At 29.3% G+C, this 20,619-nt stretch overlaps 1 protein-coding gene across 3 annotated transcripts in view; it reads left to right on the top strand.

Annotated features, from left to right (window-relative positions):
* LOC121129190 (probable 4-coumarate--CoA ligase 1) overlaps positions 1 to 20,619 on the top strand; it is a 292,268-nt gene that overhangs the window by 44,785 nt on the left and 226,864 nt on the right. For all 3 annotated transcript variants that reach the window (XM_040724873.2, XM_071893293.1, XM_040724874.2), the window contains one exon: positions 769 to 1,078. In XM_040724873.2, the coding sequence (XP_040580807.1) occupies positions 769 to 1,078 (310 nt within the window). The remainder of the gene's footprint in view (positions 1 to 768; positions 1,079 to 20,619) is intronic.

The raw sequence follows: 20,619 nt of genomic DNA, 5'->3' as shown, positions 1-20,619 counted from the left end.
GTTATAATCGGTTCTCTTTGGGATTTTTTCATTTTTTTTGCAAAAATTATATTTTCCAGGGCAATTATGAAAATTTAATGTTTTGTTTACATCTATTTTCGTAAGAAATTATATTTAACAACATAACCTCTCGGACAGATATTTTATGCAATACAAGTCTTTAAAATATTTAAAAATATCCCTATTTATTTATTGTATTCATATGAGTTGAGATATTTATTAATGCAAACTGTTGTGTATAATCATCATTTGATTTATAAAACTTAATTGTGGTGATGTTTTTTTGATACTTTAAATGCAATTTAAGGCGCTTTTAAAAGATTAATCAAAGTACTTAGTTTATTGGAATAACAATAATTTGTTGAATAATACAAATGGTATCCATTTGATCAATACAACTTAACTTGCTTTTATGTTGACTATAGCCACGGTTTAAATATTAATTGATACAATACATTCAATACTATGCGCTATTAAAAAAGTTATGAATAAGTCAAAACAGAATAATTAGAGCATGTTTGAGTATTAATGATGAGTCTTATTCTAATATTCTGTGAATAAAAACAAGATAAGTAATATTATTATTATTCAGTGTGATAAGTGATATTGATTCTCTACTCCATCTTAACTATTCCAATATAATGTAGATTCGGTAATTTTTGAGCAATAAGTAGTTCCAATAAGAACTTTAAATTTTACTAAAATATTTTTTATTTCATAAGTTATATATTTAAAACCAACTCAACACCATTTAAAATTATTTTTTAGACTTAATTTCCATGAGTTTATCCTGCAAAAAATCGGGGAAAAGGAACCAGATAGGATCTGGATCAAGGATTTATCAATTGGTCGTATGGAACGTTTTGGGAACGTTCATTCTCTTGTAAACAAAGTGGCATCTGGTCTCACTAAAAATGGGTTTGTCAAAGGGGACGTTTTGACTCTTTACTGTTCGAATTTTGTGGAATATTGGATCCTTGCTCTTGGAGTATGGACCTGTGGAGGGATTGTGATGCCGGTCAACTGTGAGCTTCCTCCAGATGAATTAGAGCTGCAAATGCGTGAATCTAAAACGAAGGTAACCTATTCCTCAATATGACTTGATTATTTTGTCATCATTTTAATTAATTTTACATGCAAAGAAAGTACATATCACATGTTAAATATCAAATTCTTCCCCAATTCCCTTTTTTTAATGTTAAACTTATGAATGATATTCTGATATGTTGTCTGTTAACCTAGATAGAATGCAAAGGGGGCATACATGTATAATAAAACTAGATTGAAACATAAATCTTTGAAATGCTGTTTGCTTAATAAATAAAAGTTGTCACGTAATAGTTGCCCGTATCAATTATATAGGTGCGAATATTAAAAGGTTAGATTATGTATATATATATATATATATTTGTCAATCTTTTAACTATGGATAAGTTATAAAATGTGATATAAGATGTTGTATACAGATAAACACTTCAAGTTGAGTAAAGTATACAATATACATAAATGATTCATATATAGAAATTCCGAGAGAAAGATTCGGATACCTCCTTTAGGAAAGTAGCCCCTTCCAATAATTTGAGACACAATTAATACAGGGTACTACAGTTGAATAAACTTGTAATTCATTCAGATCTTGAGCATTGTGATGCAATTTTGAGTTTGATTTAATAGCATAGATAGTGATTAATTTTCAATATAACTTCCATGGGCCTCAATCACAGCCTCAATTCTCCCATGGAATAATCATTATACTTAATAAAGACAAATATTAATTCTGCATAAACAGTCCCAGTCTCTATAATATTGATTTTGTAGTCAAATTATGGTTGGAACAGTTTTTTTAATATACACAGTTTTAACCCCTCCCCCAAAAAAAAAAAAAAAAAAAATGTTTGCATTATTTGACCTTGCTTCCATTTTTCTCTGTTAATTAATAAATTTATAAATCGATATTGGGCCGTGTGATACAATTCGAAACTGTTAGTATTACTCAAGGTTGATAGAAATACAAGGTTATACTCAAAGTTGATAATCCTGTAGAGAAAAACGCGTGCAAGGAGAAGAAGGGGAGAAGAACTTATGGTATCATTGTTTAAAATACTGATGTGATTATCAGCTGCCTGCTTTATTATGATTTTTGAGGGTATAACGAAAGTATTTATTAGCAAAATATTTAATGAAGATATACTACGTATGATTGACTTATGCGTTTTTTATCCGTTACAGTAGATTTGAAAACATCACACTCCATGAAATTGTAATTCATTATGAAGCATATTCTTAGAATAATAACTAATGAAACGACAAAGTAGAGTATTTCGAAATATATTTGAAGTTCCAAGTTTAAAAAAGAAGGCTTTAATTAAATATAATCTACATACTAAAAAATATACCATCATACATTTATGTTAAATATACAAAATTAAACAATTGAAATCATATAACTAATAACAATAAATTATATACACAGAATATTGAAATCATAGATTGATCCAAATAATATTTTCTTGTTCTGACATCGGAATCCAGTTAAATATGTCATAACTTTAGGTTGCAAGACACAAGCGAGACGTGGAGTTTAATCAAAAAGATAATCACCCCTCTTCTTCATGTGGAAGTTGCTATATAATAACAATTGTGCACAGGATAGATATATCTCTACCGATGAGATCTAACTAATTATTAAAAATAAAGTAAATGTCAAAATCATAAAATTAGACAATAAATATACTAATAAAAAAAATGTTAGAAATAAATCCATCTTAAAGATTTAGAGGAAAAGCTAATTATGTAGTAATGTCCGGCGATATTACTCCTTATTAAGAGCATCAAAAAAGATTTCCCCCCCCGTTATTTATGCTTATATAACAACATACTATTATCATGAAGGATATACACAAATGTTAATTATAATGCTACACCCAATGCAACTACCCCCGTTTTTGTGACCATTTAAGCAGTTGTTTTTGCCTCTTATGAGTTTTTTGAACACCATTTCTTGGAGCCTATCAGCCATAACTAAGCCATAAGTGATCAAAAAGTAATATTTATTGACTATGTAATATTGGAAAACCTAATGATCATACCCAAGTCTTTAAGTGAAGAAACTAGTGTCAGAAAAACTAGTTGCGAACCATCCAAAGCTACTACCCCGTTGTTGTGACCATTTAAGCACATGTTTTTGTCATTTAATGAGCTGTGTATCATAGTTATTGATATTTTTAGCTAAAATAGAATCATATTTTATGGTTATATTTAAAAAAAAATGAATACTTACTGTTAGATGGTACAAAATTCAGAGTTCTATTTCAAAATTAGTAAATATTTTATACTTTTTATTGTTAACTTTGATCTTAATTTCGTGTGGATGACTCAAAACATGCTGAAAATTATCTCAACTTCACAATTTACAATGGAGATATTTCTGTAAATTATATCATTACCAACATCCTCCATTAATTTAATGATGGTTCCTCGGGAAGGGATAGGTTTAGCCGTGAATTTCTCCATAAATTTTTTTAACGTAGGTGACTAGCAATAGATAAGGGTATATACATGCAATAAGCATCTTTGTGAGGTCAGAGTTAAAGTTTGACTTGATGTATTCATCATTAACTTTACTTTTTATGCGCTTGATATGAGATGAGGAGAATGAGTGGCGTTTAATTTTAGACAGGGGACTAAAGGCACATTATATCGACAAATCCGACGTCATCTGCTTCTCCTCCGGTAAATATTTCCAAATTCCTGGGCCTCCATTTCTAGAAATTTAGAAAGAAGGAGACGTTATTTTAGGCATTTTATTCAGTTCTCTATCGACTATCCGTACCTAATATTATATTAATATTGAATAATAAAGGCGGGAATTGATAACGTTCTTGATAGAGGAAGATGCTTATTATTTTAGTCACTGGACAATGATACCATAAGTATTTCTTCCCTTCTCCTTGCACGTTTTTGTATCCTTACCAAAATTATCAACCTTAGTTACACCATAACGCGTGTACAACCGATGTTTGACATCTACCATTCTTTTAAAAATAGATGTAATAGTGTATAAGTGGTTGACTGTTCTCTCAAAATCTGTTTTTCTTGCCAAGCAGATGGTACGATACAGTAAAATGATAATTCTAGCAATAGTAACGTCATACACTATGAATGGTTGTGTGTTTTGTCAAAATCTGCCTATCTTGCCCATCAGTGGGTACGATACATCAAATTGAAAATTCTAGGAAGCCCAATTACATGATGGTCTAATCTTGTATTTCTATTAACTTCGATAATACTGACATTTTATCTTATTTCAACTCTTGGATGACAATATCTGTATTTATATGAATTTATGAAGTAAAAACGATCGTAACCATTTTATTTCATGGATAAAATTTTTAATTTTCCATAAATGGTCCCAGTGGTCGTTCCAAATACTCAACCTGGGTTTATAGCCCTAATTCGAATTTTTTTGAATGACGAGGGAATCAATAATTATATCACTCTAGTATAACACTGTCAAACAGCAAAAATGGGAAAGAAAAAACAGTATGTGCTCAATTTAATAGAATTTGATCCCTTGATTCCATGTATAGTTTTATTTTTCTCTGAATGACTCGTGGCCTTCCTAAAAAGGCCATTAATTTATTATTATTTTTGGAAATTTTTAAGGTTTGAAGCTGTTTTAATCCCTCGGTGTTGAAGATAAGGATAAATTATGTTTATATATTTTAAAGCCGAATGTTCTCCAAAGGCTCATTTTTTCAAGACAAATAGATTCAAAAAGTTTGAAAGTATCCCATTGGATAGCAGAAAGTATGAAGTTTAATTTAAAAAAAGAGCCACTCCAAAAATGCTCTATATCGTTGTCAATTTGAGATAAGGCCATGACAATATTTCATGGGTAAAATTCATTTTTGAATTGATCTAATAATAAAAGTCATTAAATATTCGTATGCCCCTGTTAGAAGAGATAGAAACAACTTTTCCACTTTAAAAAAAGGTAACTTGAGTTTTAAGAATGATGCAGACATTAAAATTTTTTTTTAAAGAATATTTTAACATTTGGCTTTAAATATATTAACATAATTTATGCTTATCTTCAACACCGAGGGATTAAAACAGCTTTGAACCTTAAAAATAGCCAAAAATAATAATTCTGAAGTTATGGGCGTTCAAAGAATTTTGAAAATTTCAAATTAGCAAAACACTACTTAATGAATGATTGTGTTTCTCCATCTTGACAACTGAATAAAAATAAAAACAAGTAGAAATTTATTTTATTAGTGACCTAACTTCTGGTATAAGGAGGAAAAACTCGGCCGTGGTAAACTCATACGGGATCTGGATGAGGTCAAATTTTGTTCCAATTTTTGTGAACAACTCTATTTATTTGTATGATCGAAAGTAATTCCCCTAAAATTATCGTCTAAAATGTTATTTCATATTTTCCTTTCACTCTAAGAAATGGGATTGTTGCTCCTTTCCACAGTTATGAAAGTTGTGAAATGACAACTAATTGTTAGATCTGAAATTATGCATTTCCTTTAAAATACTTAAAAAGATTTCCTTTTCAAAATGATTTTCGTTTTGTAACAAAGAGTCTTCCAAATTTAATAATAGTAACTCATAAATAACCACGTTTATTGATAACCAAAAAATGAGAAAGGTGGCATTGGAAACATATGTTCTATTTGGATTTTCCATGTAGGTACTTAACAACATAAAGAACATTACTTTGCTTTTGTAATACATTTCTGGGCATATTTTTATTTTGTTGGTACTTTCTATAACCCATAGAATTAATAGAAAAAGGTCTCTGCAATGAACATAAAGCTTTTATATTAAAAAAAGATGTTAATAAATTATAAATTGTTAATTTTTATTCATATTGTTTTAAAAAATTTTCTTGTCACATTTTGGGGGGTAGATTAAACTATATCGTATTATTTAATGACCTTTTCTGAGCAAAATGTATTTTATTCAAGTATAGTCAAACCTGCTCTAACTCTCACTTCATTTTAGCTTGTCAATGCAAACTTATTGGTAGTGACGTAAATCCTATGTGTTTTTTAGCCTACCCATTTTTTTTTTTTTGAATTGGTATTAGAAAAAAATGGTTTTTTTCCCTTAGCAATTGTCATTATTATTTAATTTCTGAGCTGTGAACTTCCTTTCCTAAATAGATTCAATTATAATAAAAACCTGATTGAACATTTATGTTTACTCATAGTAGACTCTTTGCAACCTTGAGGATTTGAGGCAACCTGGAGTTATAATTCTTAGCCTTTTTTGGGCTCTGAGTAGAATTTGGGGTCGACATCGGAGTAATTCTTGCCAATGTCCTTGTTGATTTCCTTCTCGTCCTCCTCTCTTGTCAAAATTTATTGTAGCTGATCTTCTCCATAACGTTCCACGAATTGTCAGTGTCATTATGTTGATTTTCAATTTCTTTTTTTATAGCATGCCCGTAATACATACAATTTTCATAATTACTTATTGGTCATACTCAGATCCCACGCAGGAATTTCAGAACATAAAAAACTGTATTAAGCGTGCCCCTGCTATCCCCGGTCTTCTGTCACATATAGCTACTACATAGGTTCATAGGGGAAGCTACTTATAATAGTCCCTTTTAAAAATTTATATAGACTATTGAGTACAAAAGAAAGAAGTTAATAAATAAAATTTGTATTCATGTCCTTCCCTCCCTCTTTATTACATATGAGTAAATATTATCTCATATTTGCTTGAATGTAAATATTAGTAATAGGACGATTCCAAAAATAAATCCCGATGCCGATGCAATTCTAGTGAAAATGACCGATGCCGATTCTTTAATATTTTAAATAATAGTTAAAAAATACCATTTTGCTGTAAATTTCTAAGAGTCACAGTTGATAAAATAAATGTATACATTTATAATCAACATGATTAACAAGTCAATATTGATTATGATAAACTAAACTAATATATATTTCCTTTCTGTCCTATTTTAATGGGAAATAAAAATACATAAATAAACTAAATTTAATTCGCTACTATATCCAATAAAACTTTTATTAAAAATTAATATATTTTATTGATATTTAGCTAACTAAAACTAAAACCACAACAGCTTATAAATTATACTTCAAGCCTAATACCCTCAAATTATAATGTAGGAACATTAGCATCTCTCCAGCATCAGCAGTCAGTCTATTTCTTTTGGGAGAATAGATGGAACCGCCAACACTGAAGATCCTTTCACTCTCACTGAAGAAGGTGGTGCGACGAGATACTTTTTTACTAGGAAGGCCATGTGTGGGAAACTTGATTGATTAATTTTCCCCCACTCTAGAGGATTATTTTCATTTTTGATCAATCTTGATGTATTGTATTTGTCCATCTCAAACTCTATTTCTGCATTGATTTTCGCAAACTCTTGAGTTGAAATTATTATTTTTTCATTTGATAATACTTTTCTTTAATTTCTGCAAAGCATGAAGAGAGAAGGTAATATTTAAATTTCCCCCTCTATTGCTGTCATCATCTGTAGAGTGATTAAAAGTTATTGATTGAGCTTGCAGGAATATCCATTTATCGAGTATCAAGATCTTTATTTCTAGACGATAAAACATTTTGGACCATCCACTGCCAAATAATGTTGCACTGTTGGTTATTATGTTTGTCTTCAAGAAATGAAAATTTATATTGTGGATACAGATATGTAGCAATAATTAAATTTTTATCATTGGAATAGTTATAAAATCTTCTTTTAATTGAGGCTTTCTGTTCAAATAATGTTGAGTCAAGCCAAGCAAAGATACAATTTTCTTCCCATATTTCAAAGAAATGAGAAATTGCTTTCATATTTGGAATGATAATTTAAGCAGTTGCATTGGGAGCACTCAGAATATTTGTACAGTCTATGAAAGGCTTCAACACAACAATCAATTTTTCAAGTATTTTCCATTCGCTGTTTTCTAAACAAAATGGCTTAACATTGTGATTGGAATAAGCTAAGATTGCAGTTTTCTGTTCTTGAATCCTCTCCAGACGATAATAATGGCTATTTCACGTAGTAGATACACCTTTAATGAACTTGTGAAGTGGCTAATTGAACTTTTTTTTGATATTCTTTATATTTTACGAAAGCAGATGGTGTATGGTTAAAGTAACCAACAATCTGTTTACATGTTGATAGTAAGTCTTTTACACACTTCTGTTTAAAAATAGAATCATTAATAACTAACTGTAATGTATGGATAAAACAAGGCAAAGAACTCAAACCTACTTGAGCAACCCCTGCTACCATATGAGCAGCATTGTCTCTTACTACAACATGTATTTTCTCAAAAGATATGTTAAATTCTGTCGTTGTATCTTCTAAGCATTTACTTAGGTTTGCTGCTGTATGCGCTGATGGAAATGGAACAACTCGAAGTACAAAAGTTTTTTGTTCAATGTTGCCATCAATCCAATGTCCTGTTAAACTTAAAAATTAGGCATTTGCAGTACTGTCAATCCAACCATCACTTGTGAATGACATGGATTTTGTGCTTTTGATCTCTTGTTGTAAAATATTATTTATTTTCTGATGAATATCCATTACGATTTTGTCTTTAATATAGTTTCTGTAAGGCACTCTATAATTTGGGCAAATATTGTTTAAAAACCAATTGAATCCTAGGTCTTCAACAAGTGAAATTGGTTGTAAATCAACTGAAATCATTTCACCAATTAGATAATGATATTTTTTAGCCCTTGGGTGATTAATGTCCCATATTTTGCACTTTTCTTGAATGCCATCTATTGTTAACTGCTTGTCTTGTGAACATGCAAACTTTTCAGTTTTTTTGTTGATTGAACATTTAATGGAAAAAGTAATCATATTTTCTTCTTTGCTTGTTCTTGTTCAGTCTTATCCTTTTTTTCCTCTTCTTTTAATTTTTTTACATTCTGTGTTGACAAATGCTTTTACATATTAGATGTGGTGTAACTTGATTTTCCAGAATTTGAACCTCAAGATATGCGAGCGTCATATAGGTTGCAGATTGATTTTGCATTTTTATCAAGATCAATCGTAAATAACTTCCATACAATATTCCTACTGCCACCTTTTGGTTGGGTTGCCATTCTTGTGATGTGTTCGGAATAATATAAGTAAAATAAAGTTGGTATGTGCACTTGTATAAAAGTCGATGGGTGATGTTAAAAAACTACTAGCGAGTATAACTGATGTATTACGATATTCATACATGTTTAAAATCAATTGGTACTGCCCAGATATGAGACCGTGTCAGGAAAACTCGCCATAGAAAAATTTGCATTGGGAAAGTTTATCGCCTTCTTTTTTTTTTTTTTTTTGTAGAATAGAATAGTTGAGTTAAAGTACTCGATATATATTTATTCTTTTGCTAGGCGTGGGAAAATCATTTTTTTACAAATCCCACAAAAATTTTCTTCATTCAATTTTCTTATTTCTTCATTCATATATTCAATCCTAGAAATTTTCCATAAAAAATAAAGATGTCAAAGACAATCTTGTACAAGCAAAAGTTTAGAACAGAGTGGGTCAATCAGGATATATCCAAAGGCAGGATTGTTCAAATTCCTACTGATGAAAAAAATGTCTATTGTAAATATTGCATCACAATCAACTCTCTCATATAAAAGGATCAAGCAAAAAGTAAGAAGCACGAATTGAATAGTGAACCCTTTTCTTCGTTACGGCAATCAAAGATACATTTTCCAAAAGTTGAAAAATCTCGTGATACGTCTCGAACAGAGGTTTAATGTTGTCTATTTATTCCCAAACATAGTCAACGTTCAGTTTGTGTTCAATTGGTTTCTTCTCAGTTTTCAAGCATTTTTATCATACATTATTTTATTGAGACATTTTATGAAATAATAAGACTCAGATCATAAATTCAAATGGTCGTTTTTGTATCTTGACGGATATATTTTATAATTTTTTTTCCATAACTTAGAAAAGTAATAAACAGTTAAATACTAGTAATAACTAATAATGAAAGAATCGCAATGGAAACATTATTTTCCCGATGCTGAATACGATTCCAAAAAAACACCCGATTTTCGGATTCCTATTAATCGTCCCATCACTAGTAAATATTATCATTTATTGTATTCTTTTATCCGCTATTTTCAACTTTTGAATTGGTATAAAATACAAAACCTGGTTAAGAGATCATGTACTATGCAGTCATGATGTCAATTTCCATTGTTTGACCAGTTAATATAGGTTTGACTGTATATATATATATATTTGACCTTTGATATAGTTGAAAGATACTATAAAAAAATTCTTTAATTATTTATTTTCCGTAAAGACTAATTTCCAATCCCATTCCTTTCCTGAAAAAAAATTATCAATTATCAAAAAATTTACATTCAGAAAAAAATCAACAAAATACGATAAATATATTTTTATATTATAAATATATATTTGATGCAAAACAAGTTAGATTTAATCAATAGTTATTACTCCCTTGAGTATAAAATGTAGATAGGAATGGATAAAATTAAGTTATTATTGATCAAATCAGACCTATTATAATTCAAGTTTGTTGCTTTGGGATTCCAACTATGTTTTTTTTCTTGCCAGTGACGTAATATGTCGCATATTTATTGATTATATACCATAACGTCATTTGCATGCGATTATGTAGTAAACACATATTGCATAGTATAAAAAACGAGCGCGACTTGCATGAAAATAATGATTGTGGAACTTTACATCCAAGCATTAAATTTGTTTTTAAAACAGCTTTAAGTAAGCAATATTATTTTAATAATGGACAACTTTTTAAATCATGCTTTCTTTTCAAGGTGATGGACCCTGAATATTATTTATTTGAAACCTTATGATTATTTAGCAGGCAAGAGGGAGGTGATATATTTAAGTTCATTTATCCGTTTAAAAAAAAAAATCATAGAACTAGTTTATTATATATGTTATGATAACTAAAAAAAAACCAAAAAGTATTGGGCAAAGTTAATGGCAAAAAAAATGTTCTTAACACTTGGTTACAATTATAATCGCATTGGGGTACATAAATTACCTATAATTTGCAAGAAGTTATTATTTTTTAAATATAACTATTTTTGTTTAATTATTGTACCTACTTTGTATTCCTTCATTATAGTCACACACCTTGTCTTGACTTAAAAATACACAAAGAGTATGACATAACAAATGAACCATAACTTCATTATGAAACTGGAGAAAGGAAAAATATGTTTAATTACTTTAAAAAATATATTTACCTTATATTTTATTAGTTCATTCTGTTGAACATTTTTCTTTTCTTATTTTTTCAGTGGTTTAAATGAGTTAATTTAAAGTTTGTTTGTATTTTTTGTCCTTACTTATTTATAAATTAATGTTTGTTAAAATGACACCCAAGTTTATTTTTTTAAGAATTTAGAAGTAAATTTGTTACTGTATGTGTATCTAAACGTACAAGGTTGACGATCAAATCTTAAGAGTAAAATGACGACATAGAAAATCGGCTATTTTTATTTTAGATTTGCTAAAACACACATTAAGAGCCCCATGACTCTTTAAAAAAACAAAAAAAAACAACCATTCAATACATGATCCATTTCCGGCGACGACAGCCTGAAGGCGTAGGAGAAACCTGCTACGCTTGATAAAATACGCAAATAAATAAATAAGTTTTTATTAAATGTAATATTTTGTTAATTTTCTAAAAGAGTCCAAAATATTTTATGGCAAAAATTGAATTTAATTTCGATGTGATAATAAAAAGGGGATCAACTTTCTCCAAATAAACTCAAAAACTATATATTAAAAAGAGAGTCCATTTTAAAATGCAAGTTTCTGACTTTAAAACAGAGTTTTCGTGAGAAAACAGACATGTATTGTTCAGATAATTATATTGCACTTTTTATTACTATAGAGGTACAACATTACTAAAATTCATCGTTGAATTAAGTGTTTTTATACATATTACGTAAAGGCTTTCCTTTTCAATTAATATAAGGACATATTTATTAACATTGCTTCTAATTAAATTAGTCCTTCATATTAATTCAACAACGTGAGTAGATTATTAGATAGAATGTTTATATTACGACTAAAATAATTAAAATTACAAATAACATCAATAATGTTTTGAAGAATCCACAAATCATATTAAATGTTCAAGAAAAGCATATATTTAAATATGTTTCCCACAAAGACTTGAATTTGATATTATAAAAATAAAAATATTTATGTTTATTTTATATGCACTGAAATATGATGTACTGCTTCAGAAAAAGATAAATATAATTTTTGAGCGTTCAAAGTATTTTTTCCTTATTATATATTTTCTCCCAAATACTAATATTCGAACTTTGCTACAATTAATTCCAATTATTGAATAATTTATATCTTTTATTTTTGTTGTCCTATTAACCCACGATTTTGTGAACAAAATACTTGCAAGACCCTTTAGCAAAAAAATATTTATATAAATTTATTTATTTCCTTTTTTATATTAGAGAATAATATCGAGATAAATCAATCATTCAAAAACCCAATTAAATATAATCTAATTTCAAATAAAACCTATCAAATATACTCAAATGTTAGTTAAAAAATTATTTATTTTGTAAATTTTATATTTTTTTTTTTTTTTTGTATATTATTTATTTAATTGGAGTTATTATTATCTACACTTATAAACTATACCACTTATAATTTCATGATGTAAATAAATTATAATTACTATTCATTTCAATCGGGGGGCCATATTTTTTGACCTATTACATTTTTAAAACTGTTTTTTTTTTTTTTTGAAAGATCTTCCTGTCGCCTTTTTCAAATAATTTAATCTAATGACAAATACTTGTTTCTATATTCAATGTTCCTCTAGAATAACCTTTTTTCAAGAAAAGTCTCGTTTTTTTTTACAAACACAAAGAAAAAAATGTATGTCCTTTTTCTAATTTTGTCAATCCTTTGTCTCCTGTTCCCTTTGAATAAGTCAATTATGGCTTCACATTATTCATGTCTGCGTGATTTTAAGTTGACCACTACTCTGCAATGAGTATATATGTTATTTTAGGCTAAATTCCCTTCCCCTTAAGTGGTTATGTGATTAGTGAATGCCCCCTTACATCAATGATCTTCACGATGATCTGTCTTCTCTATCTCCTAATAAGCGTGACTCTTTTATGTCTCACATAACACATATCATATCGGATGCTATCATGGAGATCACTTCTCTAGTTATCAGGGATATCTCTCAACTACGAGCTAAAATTGAAACACTCACTGACAAATTTTTTGCGTTAGAATCGTATATCTCATCTTCAACTGAGAGACAAAATAAAATAGGAAATGAAATGATTAAATACTTGACTGATCTTAAGGATCTAAAGATTTGGTCTATGGACGAAATGAACGAGAGGGAGAATAATAGACGAAAAGTCATCATATATGGTCTTTCTAAAGATTCTGAGATTGAAAAACTTATGTTTGACAAATTTAAATTCAGACAAATGATATTCAATTTGCTTTCAGAATCAAAAATAATAACTCTAATGTTACTAATCAGTCATTGCCGGTTTTTATGATGAAAGTATTCAAAATTTTTTGTTGAAGTATAAGTCTGATGAGATACGTGTTTTCCCCCTCCTCACAAAAGCTCAGAGAGAATTGAACAACACCATAAAAGAAGACTTCCTTAAAAAAAACCGAAGAGTCTCCTGTTCTTGAGTTAGGGAGATTTCTGAAGTAAACTTCTAAATATGCCAAGTCCAATGTGATAATCATAGGATCCTTTCTATGTATCGCTCTCCTATTACCAAGCCCAATTAATTTATACTTATCTAAGATCAACTCGTTCTGACACAATCATCTGTGGGGACTTCAATCTTCCAAATATTAATTGGGTATCTTGGATCCCCTTCTTGTCTACTGGTAGGATGTATATAGAAGTCTTTCAAGATCTTTTCATGGAACAAAAGGTCAGTGACGCTCCTCACTCTCGGGACAATATTTTGGATCTGGTGCTCTCTTCCTCCAATTCTACTTTTAACACTAAAGTGTTGAAGGATATTAATTTATCCGATCATTATCCAATCTTCATTTCCACCACTAAAACTATTACATATAAAAAAAATAGAAGCTCTAGAGGATATCTCGATTTTACTAAGGGTGACTATCTCTCAATCAATGAAATACTTCGCACAATCGTCTGGGTCGGACATTTTACCTCTTCCCACCACCCAAATAATGTTGAGACTGCCTGGACACTAATAAGAAATACGTGCACTGAGCTTGTTAGTAGCTTTATCCCGCGGCGGGTGCATAAGATTAGTCACAATAAAAATGAAAAGGAAATTAAACGACTCGTCTCTTTAAAACGACGTTCTTGGGATAATTTCAGACGGTTTCCATGTCGAGATAATCTACTTTGCTACAAAAAATATGAGAAAAATGTTGCCCCATTTATTCGACAAAATAGAATTAAAAATGAGATTGAGCTACTATCTCAACTTTCTCACTCTAATATGAAACCTCTTTACTCATTTTTCAAAAAGAAGAGAGTAGGTTATTGGTAACAACAAAATTGGTTCGATACGAAATAATGAAGGTCTAGTCCTCTCAGATGATGTTGGCATAGCTTCTTGTTTGAACACATATTTTGCATCAGTCTATCAACCCGAATGTAATCGAGTACATGCTGGTTCTATGAATATAATTACTGGGACCCCGTCCCTCTCTGAGTGTTTCTTTTCTCCTGAAGAAGTTCGTAGTGTAATTGCAAATATCCGTTGGTCTTTCTCCACTGGACCTGACAGAATTAACTCCTTCTTCTTGAAAAGAGCTGTCAATAGTGTTGCCTTCCCTCTATCTATGCTCTTTAATCTTTCTTTTTAGAGTAGATATGTACCAAATGGTTGGAAAATAGCCAATGTAGTCCCAATCTTTAAGAAGGGAGATCCTCTTGATCCTTATAATTACAGGCCCATATCCCTTAAAAGCCATGTCGGTAAAATAATGGAGCAGATTGTTAACCGGAAGCTACAATCATTCCTTAAGAGTAATAAACTTATTTCTAGTAGGCAACACGGATTCCCTCCTAATATGTCGTATGTCTCGAATCTAATTTCTTTCTGGGATGTATTGTCAGTCGTTGTAACTATATCCTTGACTGTGTTGTTATATACTTTGATTTCAGCAAGGCCTTTGACAAAGTCCCTCATGGGAACTTCTCTTTAAATTGTCTAACATCGGTATAAAGGGTCGGTTGTTATAGTGGCTTAGTTCCTGGCTGATGAATAGGATACAGAGTGTAGTGATCAATTCCACAGGTTCTGACCCTCGTGAAGTTACTTCATCAGTTCCACAAGGTAGTGTACTTGGACCCACGCTCTTTGACATTTCCATTAATGACTTAGTAGACAATTTTTCAGAAGACAGATTCTTATACGCGGATGATACAAAAATCATATGTTCTGATTTAAACTCTGTTGACGATGTCTATACCAAATTTATTATCTGGAGTGTAACTTGGAGAATGCCTATCAATATTAATAAATGTGTCCTGCTTCCTTTCTCCAAAAAAGAGTTCATCCAACCAAGTCTTAAGATGCTAGATGATTACATAGACTTAGGAAATTACATCTCTCATGACATGTAATTTAAGTGGCATATACAATACATTATAAAGAAGGCCAATCGTAACCTAGGAATTATTAAAAGAAGCTTTAAAACTCGTGGCCCTTTGTTTATGGTAAAACGATTTAAACTTTATGTCCTCCCTATTTTAATGTATGGATCTGAGATCTGGAATCCTTCAAGAAACTACTTGATTGATTCCTTAGAAATGGTGCAAGCCAGGTTTGTGTCGTTTTTTCCTTCATTGGGAGATAACAAGAACTGCGAATGCAAAATCAAACAACTTGGCCTCATAAATTTGTCTCATAGATGTGCAATTAAAGAACACCATCTACCTACCAAAACCAAAAAGTGAAATTTTTTTTGCATAGTTTTTATTACAGATCAATTATTCTCTGGAACAAAACACCTTTTTGCTTTCGCCAGGGAGAGATTTTTATTAAATTCTTTTTTTGTGTGACACTTGTTTGTTTTTGTTTTTTCTTCTGCACTGTCACGTTTTTTTTTTTTTTGTTTATGTTTTTGTCTTTTTTTTTTTAATATTTGTATTAACAATGTATCACTTTGATTAAAAACGATTATTTTTATATTTTATAAAGTAAGTCGACCTTTATAGGCTTTGTTTATCGCCGCTGGTCTACATAATAAATCAATGTGAATTAAACTTGAAAATTTAAATAAAAGTAGTAAGGGTAGAGAAAACAATATGAGGGAAGTATAAGAAAAATTTTATATTTCTATAAGCAGATATCTTAGTAATGAGGAATTGTAAGTTAAGTATCATATCTTGGATAATAGTTTTTTTAGTCGTGACAAATAGACAAACTTTCCTTCAATAATATAGATGATAACTCCCTAAGGAATCCTCAATTCTCCATTTTTATGAGCACACTCACTCGTAACTACTCAGTACTTATATCTATTCTCTCCGCCGAAATGAAGCAGTAGTAATAAGAGTTTGAGAAAACAAATTTAAAATGATGGGATAACTGATGAGTACTTTAGCCTCTAGTAGGCTTACCAAAAGATATATTATGCGAAATAAAATACGCCTGCAAAAGTTATTTCATTTTTACATTCCAGAGTTTATATTTTATTTAAATCTTGTCATATACTGAAAATGCATATGATATAAGAGAGCAATAACAAAAAAAAAAACATAAACAGTAGTACATTCACATCGATACTACATACACTCGCCTGCAATACTTCATTAATACGACTACATTGTTATTTTTAGATCAAAAGTATGTACATGATATATACCAAGAAGCACAGTTGTCCCTATATGTAAATATGTTCGATACTATATGCGGACACCTTATATTTATTGTAAATACGACTATATTGTTATTCCTTAAATTACAATATGTTGATTATATACATCTGGAAGCACTACTGGTGTTTGTTTTCATATTTAAATTCACACAGACAAATAAACTTTGCTTTTTAGTATCGATAACTTCTATTACTATCTGAAGTAGTACTAGCTTAATCACAATACCGGCTATGGTGAAACCATTATTTTTATAGGAAATGAATTTTGTGTAGTTATTTTGTCGTAGTTGTTGAATTATAGCAATACAAGTGGTAGTAACTGCATTGCTATGAGTTATTATTCTTCGACAAACAGACAACCTTTTTTTTAATAATATATGTATAAGATAACTCTTCCATAAATCCTCAGCATTACTCCTCGTTTTTCATGATCAAAATCACATGTAGATAGTCGATCCTTAGATATTATCTCCTCAAGAATGAACGACTAATAATAACAGAAAAAGATAAGATGACGTTGTGAGGCAGTCTCTATAGCGCTACCTGGTTGAGCTTCAGCTACACACGCTCGTTGCTACATCTAATCTATAATTTTTACTTTATTATACAATGTTTTTCTTCCTTCCTCTTTTATTATGAGTTCTAGCTACAAACACTTGCTGGAATATGTTATAATGAAGTTGTATAAAATATGAATTCACTGAAAGACCTGTGAGGTTTCACTCATTTTTAAATACCGTTCTTATACCCACTCTAAACATTTCTTTTTTATTATGAACTTCACGCTTGATGTTACATGACAAACGCCTACAAGCGTGTCTGATCATTTGAGCAACATTAATTGCTGCGAGTGTTATCTTTGCAACACTCATTTGAGCAAGCTTCTTTTCTCGATAGTTTTATACATACGCCTTCTGATCTTCTCTTCAACTTTATGTTCAAAGGATCTCTCCTCTTTGTCACTCACTTGGTAGATCTCCTCTCCTCTAATTTAAGGATCGTTCATTCTGCAGATGCTCCTTTTCTTCAAGGAGAAGACGGTGTTATGTTAGTCATATCTGTTCCCCTGACTGACTCCGTTTCTCTAATAAATAGAGTGATATCCTTTATCTTAATTCACTGTTTGTTCCTCTCTAGATTTTTAATCTTATCTAAGATATAGTGTGAACTCTCTCCGAAGTCCTCCCCTTCAATTCATCATGCTAGCGGTTAGAATTACCAACTGATGAATGCTCCTAGACTCGTGGTTTTTAATTGTTCAATTCTCCAATCTCATATAATAATATTATATTTGAAACTCGATATCTTCCATGTCATAGCTTATATTATTTTGATAATTAAATATGATCTATAATTATGGAGCCTGTGTTCAGAAGAACTCTCGAAAACTATAAATTATTCAATAAAGGTGGGTTACCACATTTATTGCGCGTGTACACGTCAGTGTATATATACATACATATATTTATAATATCAGGAGAATAGTTACTCTCACAAAAATACATTAATATACTTATATGTATATATAAATATATTTACCTATATATATGTACACTTAGACTTGTACACACACAGTTGATGTGGTAACCCGCCTTAAGTAGATGAAAAAAATCAGTTTTATCCCCATATGAAAGCCGTTTTTGTTCCAAGTTTCCTTTGTTAATATCCCATCATCACCTCTGGATGTCTTTATCGGAAGTTATTCATGTTCAAATTTCATCATCATATGCATGTCAAAAGTTATGTCCCTTGTTGAGTACTTATTTTATTAACTTAATTTAAACGTAATTTATAGAAAAACTATTGGTTGGTATAATTTATAAATGTACAGATGTAAGTATGTTGTGGTTAAATTTTTACATAACTATGTAACACCACCAGGTCCGAGTATCTGAGCCAAGAACAAAAAGTATTTCAAGTCAACCTTACGACAAAATATTACGTCTATTTATGTAAATATAACCAATTTTTACAATTTTACCTACATAAACTTCATATCAATTCTTTTTATATGATCACATTTTTCACTCTCCTTGATCCTCTTCATATATAGTGCGTCAACATGAGAAACAATATATGAAATAAAAGTCTAGAAAGAAGCAGTTTTAAAACTTTAAAAAGAGGATAAATTTGTCTTTTTTATTAATTTAATTTTTTGAAAATGACAAAAAACCAATGGCTTATTTTTTAGTGAGTAATACAAAAATCAATCAATTTTTAGACCAAGAAAGATGAAGAAAGGTAGGCTTTAAAGCTTATTTGGGAGATATAGTCAAATTTTTTGATTAAAGTACTTACGGATTTCAGATTAACGTTTAGTTACGATAATAAGAACTATAAAATATAATTAGAAATATAAAATAAAATATAATTGTAATTTAATATTTGAAATATATTTTAATTTTAAATTTTTTTTTCCAAATAGTTTAATTTTTAAATTTTTTTCCCCATATAGTTTAATTTTTAAATTCTTTTCCAAAAAATTTAATTTTCCGTTAATAGCTCTGCATTTTTGGAATTTTTCTCTGAAAAATAGAATAGTTGAAATTTTTTCCTGATGAATACAATATTTAAAAAAATTTCCAAACAATTTAATTTTCTGTGAACAGCTGTGGATTTTTGACATTTTTTTCGAACAAGCTGTGGATTTTTGAATATTTTTTGAAAAATAAGACTTTGTGAAAATACCAATGGATTTTTAAATTTGTTACCATAAAGTTTAATATTTGAAATTTTTTTCCAAAAAATTTAATTTTCTGTAAATAGTTATGGATTTTAGATATTTTGTTATAAAAAAATTTAATTTCTTTGAGAATAACTATAGATTTTAGAAATTTTTTAAAATTTAAATTAATACCAAAAAAAAAAAATAACAAAAAATTATAGTTTAATCCTGAGGAGCTTTTGGGATGATTTAAAATACCCAATAGTTTTTCAAAAATTTGAATTTTCTTAAATAGTTATATAATTTAAATTTATCATATTTTATTTGATCAATTTTGACTAAAAAATTTAAGTTTCGAATTTGAGAATAACAAATACTTTAAATGTGATTTGTTTAAAAAATAAATTTTTTAGAATTGTAAAATATTCGTCCAAGAATGAAATTAAAAAAAATACAAAAATATTAACATAAAAATCTGTATTTTTTAAATGAATATATTTTTCTCGTAACTACAAGGTAAAAATAAGCCTGTGGACCATTTAAATTATACACAACAAGAATATAGACGAATCAAAAACTCATTGGGAGTGTAAAGTCAAATACAAAGACAATTTTATGATTCACTTAGTAAATGGAGTTTATAGCAAATGTTATGGATGAGATTCAGTTTATAAAATAACATAGTATCTGTAAAATGGAGTTATTTTTAGCCATCTTTTGAAAAAATAATAAAAAAAAAAAACCTACTTATTTGTTTGTTAATGTCCACAAAATTTTATGTTAATTTCAAAATATGGGTTAATATTTCATATGAAGTAATCAAATCCTGAGAAAATTCAATTTAAATGTAGGAAAAATTACTTATTTAAGAATATTGTTTCGAAAGAAATACTACATTGATTTTTACTTTTTTTAAAGGAAAAGGAATAACTGTGAAGCATGAAAGTTATTAATATTTATTTGCAAAATAGTAGTGGATTTCTAATAGGTCAAATTCAGCAGAAACAAGGATTTGTTACCAATATATTGAGGGAAAAATTACTCA

Source organism: Lepeophtheirus salmonis, chromosome 14 (genome assembly GCF_016086655.4).
Source record: "Lepeophtheirus salmonis chromosome 14, UVic_Lsal_1.4, whole genome shotgun sequence".
Classification (NCBI taxonomy): Eukaryota; Metazoa; Arthropoda; class Copepoda; order Siphonostomatoida; family Caligidae; genus Lepeophtheirus; species Lepeophtheirus salmonis.
The sequence above is the reverse complement of the archived record's forward strand: the minus strand, read 5'-3'. Positions and strand labels throughout refer to the sequence as shown.